Source organism: Nanorana parkeri, unplaced genomic scaffold (genome assembly GCF_000935625.1).
Source record: "Nanorana parkeri isolate BGI_ZX_2015 unplaced genomic scaffold, ASM93562v1 scaffold2963, whole genome shotgun sequence".
Taxonomy (NCBI): domain Eukaryota; kingdom Metazoa; phylum Chordata; class Amphibia; order Anura; family Dicroglossidae; genus Nanorana; species Nanorana parkeri.
Window position 1 is genome coordinate 4,498 of NW_017309231.1, and position 6,508 is coordinate 11,005.

The window sequence follows — 6,508 nt, forward strand, 5'->3', positions numbered from 1 at the left end:
GATGACATTGTACAGATCGGGGGATACTCACTACTCCAGGTCTGTGCCGAGCTTCACCGCGATGTCCTCGTAGTCCTGCCTGCCCTTCGCAATCAGCTCCGGACACCCCAGACAGGTCAGCTGGGACGCAGCGACGCGCGATGCGAGAGTATCACCTAAGTATACAGAAGAGATAAAGAGAAGGAAAGTAAAGTCATCTGTGGAAACAGCCCGAGACCAAAACATTCCCACAGCCGCCTGACATGTGCGAGACCAAACAAACTCCATGCGGCCTTTCTACAACAAGATACCTACTGAGAGATGGACCCTGAGAATACCCATCCGGCCCTCTTATGGAGACACACGTGCAGCATGAGGGGTGCGATTGGGTATAATACAATGATTTGGGGTAATAAATACTTGCAATGACAGAAAGTAGAAAGGCACCTTTTATGTGCGATAAGCCTTCTGTAGTGCCAGCAAACACTGCAAAGAGACAAGGGTTAATATCCGAGATATAGGAAACACCAATGGGGGGCAGCAGGGAGGGAGGGGAGCAGGTCAAGGGTCCAGAAGGGACAAGGGTCCAGAAGGGGGAGCAGGTCAAGGGTCCAGAAGGGGGAGCAGGTCAAGGGTCCAGAAGGGGGAGCAGGTCAAGCGTGAGGGATGGGAAACAGATACAGGTGGAGTATCAGAGGAATGGTGGCCAGTAGTGTTGGAGAACGCCCCATTGGTGTCACCGTCACCCACATTATCTTGCGCAGAGCATACTACACCCCGCAGAAGTTGCAGCGATGGGGAAGAAGAGTTGGGGGACATGCCGAGGGTGTGCAGGGGAAGTGGGGGGCCTGCCCAAAGCTCAGGGGTGGCGTCACTATTAGGGGTACATGTGGAGCATCTATACCTCTAGTATGTCAGCTGAATCTCAGATGAGGAAGAATATCCCAAAATAATCTTTTTATTATTTTATGGCAAGAATACGAGTTGCCTTGAAGTGATCGGATATAAGTGCGTGTCCAGGATGATACGGAGTACTTGGAGGGGGCACAGCGTGTAGGGTCAGATCCACTAGATAGAATATAGGGCCGGCTCCATACAGACATGGGGTGACCAGTGTGGTGGAGGAACTCAAGTGTCCTGCACAGAGCCCTGACCTCATCCCTACCGATCACTGACTGTGAGCCCGGGTCTTCTCATCCAACATCACCACCTGACCTCACACACGGGACCAATTCCCACACAGACACCCTCCAAAATCTTGTGGAAAGTATTCCTAGATGAGTGGAGGATGGTATAGCCCAAAGCCGTGAGAACCCCGGCAATGGTTATATCCTCACCCACACACCCCGGCAATGGTTATATCCTCACCCACACACCCCGGCAATGGTTATATCCTCACCCACACACCCCGGCAATGGTTATATCCTCACCCACACACCCCGGCAATGGTTATATCCTCACCCACACACCCCGGCAATGGTTATATCCTCACCCACACACCCCGGCAATGGTTATATCCTCACCCACACACCCCGGCAATGGTTATATCCTCACCCACACACCCCGGCAATGGTTATATCCTCACCCACACACCCCGGCAATGGTTATATCCTCACCCACACACCCCGGCAATGGTTATATCCTCACCCACACACCCCGGCAATGGTTATATCCTCACCCACACACCCCGGCAATGGTTATATCCTCACCCACACACCCCGGCAATGGTTATATCCTCACCCACACACCCCGGCAATGGTTATATCCTCACCCACACACCCCGGCAATGGTTATATCCTCACCCACACACCCCGGCAATGGTTATATCCTCACCCACACACCCCGGCAATGGTTATATCCTCACCCACACACCCCGGCAATGGTTATATCCTCACCCACACACCCCGGCAATGGTTATATCCTCACCCACACACCCCGGCAATGGTTATATCCTCACCCACACACCCCGGCAATGGTTATATCCTCACCCACACACCCCGGCAATGGTTATATCCTCACCCACACACCCCGGCAATGGTTATATCCTCACCCACACACCCCGGCAATGGTTATATCCTCACCCACACACCCCGGCAATGGTTATATCCTCACCCACACACCCCGGCAATGGTTATATCCTCACCCACACACCCCGGCAATGGTTATATCCTCACCCACACACCCCGGCAATGGTTATATCCTCACCCACACACCCCGGCAATGGTTATATCCTCACCCACACACCCCGGCAATGGTTATATCCTCACCCACACACCCCGGCAATGGTTATATCCTCACCCACACACCCCGGCAATGGTTATATCCTCACCCACACACCCCGGCAATGGTTATATCCTCACCCACACACCCCGGCAATGGTTATATCCTCACCCACACACCCCGGCAATGGTTATATCCTCACCCACACACCCCGGCAATGGTTATATCCTCACCCACACACCCCGGCAATGGTTATATCCTCACCCACACACCCCGGCAATGGTTATATCCTCACCCACACACCCCGGCAATGGTTATATCCTCACCCACACACCCCGGCAATGGTTATATCCTCACCCACACACCCCGGCAATGGTTATATCCTCACCCACACACCCCGGCAATGGTTATATCCTCACCCACACACCCCGGCAATGGTTATATCCTCACCCACACACCCCGGCAATGGTTATATCCTCACCCACACACCCCGGCAATGGTTATATCCTCACCCACACACCCCGGCAATGGTTATATCCTCACCCACACACCCCGGCAATGGTTATATCCTCACCCACACACCCCGGCAATGGTTATATCCTCACCCACACACCCCGGCAATGGTTATATCCTCACCCACACACCCCGGCAATGGTTATATCCTCACCCACAAACCCCGGCAATGGTTATATCCTCACCCACACACCCCGGCAATGGTTATATCCTCACCCACATACCCCGGCAATGGTTATATCCTCACCCACACACCCCGGCAATGGTTATATCCTCACCCACATACCCCGGCAATGGTTATATCCTCACCCACACACCCCGGCAATGGTTACTAGTGAACAGCAGATATTCCACATACAATATTCTTCCCATGACTCCATGAAATGCACAAAATCGGCCTTTATGGAGTATGAGAGCATGTCTTACATTGCTCACCTGGCATAGTGACCATAGGTGTGCCAGCCCAGAGGACATCCATCCCAGTGGTGTGCCCATTACACAGAGGGGTATCCAAGCACACGTCGGCCAGCTGTCCTCTTCGCACATGTTCTTCTTTAGGAGCGACCGGAGAGAAGACGATCCTGGACTGCGGCAGCCCCATATTCTGGGCGTATTGTTGAATGTTCGGCTCACCGACGGCAGGAAATCGCAAAAGCCACAAGACGCTGTTGGGAACGCGCTTCAGAATCTGGGGAAACATTACATCACAATAACCAAAACAGTGCCGGAGCTGACACCCACCCAATTATACAAGGAGACCGATGGGGGGGGTCGCAATATAGAAAAGAGGAGCAGACGCGGCCTCATCGCCTTCTCCTGTACACTATAGTACGCGACCGCCACCATCTCCACGGAGGATTCCTTCTGTATATAGAACTTAATAAAATCAACACAGCGCTGAATATAAATTAAATAGATGAAAACAAAAAGCGAATAATAACTTGAATAAATAAGTAACATTATCCCCAAACATTCCTTAACCCCTTCGTGACGGGAGACGTACAGTGTATGTCCCGGCACTTTGTGCCTATATGACTGGCCACATACACTGTACGTGACGAGTTATATCGGGCTTTGCAATGCCGGTAACAGCGGATTCTCAGCAGTTACCAGTCACTAATGAATGTCTCAGTATTGAGGCATTCATTAATGAAAGAAAGAAGCCGTTACGTGGACCGCAATTTGCGATCCCGTATCTGACAGGTGAAAATAGCAGAGGCAGCAGTGACTCACCTCTCTGCCATTTGTTTTGACAGCTCGAGAGCCCGATGTTTAGATACATTTCACTAAAAAGATACAATGTATATCCTTTGAGTGAAATGTATCGGTTCTGATGGTCTGGGCCGATCAAAGAGCTTTTAGTGAGATCTGAATCTGACTAAAGTCAGGATCCGTCTCTGAGGTTATTTATTATTAGCTGTTCCTAAGTTTGGAGCGGACTAATTGCCAAATTTTTTTAGAAAAAAAGTTAATTTATCAACCAGTCATAGTGACCGATATAAACGGACAAAAAAACAAAAGGTTTTTTTTAAAACATTTTTTTACAAAGTGTAAAAAAAAATTAGGAAAATAAAAATGATCTGTAAATATATATTTATATACTATAATTAATATAAAAAAAATTCTAAAATAAATAATCAAAACTTGTGAAAAAAATGTTTTCTTCTATTTTTTTTTCCTCATTTTTTTATTTTATTCAAAGTGAGGGGTTAGGTACACACATGTGATAATTATATAGCCCTATCTGTCCTCTAAAACACAATATATAACATGTGTGGGTACATTTAGTAAGAAAGTATATCACTGTGAAAGAATCACACAGCAAACATGTAAGAAGTGTGTCATTTATGAACAGAAACTGAAAACGAGCTCAGTCATGAAGGGGTTAAGGATCAATCAAAAATCAATGTGAATAATAAGGTGAAAAAAAGAAATAAAAATATCGCAAATACAATGTAATCCATGAAAAAATAACATGTGAAAGTGGTGATATAAATCCAACAATCAATAATGTTCTCCTAAATAATCTTTGATCAACAAATAAATTAGTAAATCAATTCAATGTGAGTGATAAATGCGCCTCATAAACAGGGACAGCTCATACAATTAGTAACATCATCCAAAAAGTAGCATAAATATTGTTACATCCGAACCCAATCTCAAATGTAACAAAATGACGAGTGAACTTCCCATATAAAGTCCAATTCCAGTAACTGGTGAATGAAGTGATAGTTTCACTGAGACAAATCATCAATTCCCCTCCTTGTGCAAAACGATCCCCCCCCCCGGGAATAAATTATCTGGTGAGTACATACCCTTGGGGGGAGGGGGGGGTCGTTTTGCACAAGGAGGGGAATTGATGATTTGTCTCAGTGAAACTATCACTTCATTCACCAGTTACTGGAATTGGTTTGGACTTTATATGGGAAGTTCACTCGTCATTTTGTTACATTTGAGATTGGGTTCGGATGTAACAATATTTATGCTACTTTTTGGATGATGTTACTAATTGTATGAGCTGTCCCTGTTTATGAGGCGCATTTATCACTCACATTGAATTGATTTACTAATTTATTTGTTGATCAAAACTCTTTTTGCAAAACGATCCCCCCCCCGGGAATAAATTATCTGGTGAGTACATACCCTTGGGGGGAGGGGGGGGTCGTTTTGCACAAGGAGGGGAATTGATGATTTGTCTCAGTGAAACTATCACTTCATTCACCAGTTACTGGAATTGGTTTGGACTTTATATGGGAAGTTCACTCGTCATTTTGTTACATTTGAGATTGGGTTCGGATGTAACAATATTTATGCTACTTTTTGGATGATGTTACTAATTGTATGAGCTGTCCCTGTTTATGAGGCGCATTTATCACTCACATTGAATTGATTTACTAATTTATTTGTTGATCAAAGATTATTTAGGAGAACATTATTGATTGTTGGATTTATATCACCACTTTCACATGTTATTTTTTCATGGATTACATTGTATTTGCGATATTTTTATTTCTTTTTTTCACCTTATTATTCACATTGATTTTTGATTGATCCTTCATTAATTTTCCTAAGGATTTGTTTGGGGGATAATTTAGTTATTAATGTATTTATTCAAGTTATATTCGGCGCGGTGTTGATTATGATCTGTAGAAGCTTTCAGCTCCTTTTGCATAGCAGCTCAGTAGTAGTTTTTATCTTTTGATTTAGGATTCTTTTCTTAAGCGCAGATTATTGTTAAATTATCATCTGTATATAGAACCTGCTGCAGGCTACTTACATTGGCCCACATCTGCAGCGTCGGGGGGTCAATCTTATACAGCTGGTTGAAGTTGCAGTACACCACGGCGTCCTCGGGTAACCCGTACTGTGACCGCGTGGTGACAATGATTGTACGAGGGACTTCTTCCCCTGTCGCTGCTTTATTATTAATCTGAAGGAGAAGAATCAGGAGAGTTATTGCAGACGAACAATTAACAGCCTGCCAGGGCGAGCCGATCACACACATACAACCTGCCAGGGCGAGCCGATCACACACATACAACCTGCCAGGGCGAGCCGATCACACAAATACAACCTGCCAGGGCGAGCCGATCACATACACACAACCTGTCAGGACGAGCCGATCACACAAATACAACCTGCCAGGATGGGCCAATCACACACATACAACCTGCCAGGGTGAGCCGATCACATACACTCACCCTGCCAGGGCAAACCGATCACACACATACAACCTGTCAGGACGAGCCGATCACATACACACAAACTGTCAGGGCGAGCCGATCACATACACACA

At 46.3% G+C, this 6,508-nt stretch overlaps 1 protein-coding gene across 1 annotated transcript in view; it reads right to left on the bottom strand.

The window, feature by feature from the left end:
• Window positions 1-6: 6 nt before the first annotated feature.
• OGT (O-linked N-acetylglucosamine (GlcNAc) transferase) overlaps window positions 7-6,508 on the bottom strand; it is a 21,750-nt gene continuing 15,248 nt past the window's right edge. Inside the window, exons 18-20 of the mRNA XM_018574429.1 lie at window positions 5,990-6,142; window positions 3,139-3,400; window positions 7-155 (exon numbers count right to left, since the gene is read on the bottom strand). Of these exons, the coding sequence (XP_018429931.1) occupies window positions 31-155; window positions 3,139-3,400; window positions 5,990-6,142 (540 nt within the window). The 3' untranslated portion in view covers window positions 7-30. The remainder of the gene's footprint in view (window positions 156-3,138; window positions 3,401-5,989; window positions 6,143-6,508) is intronic.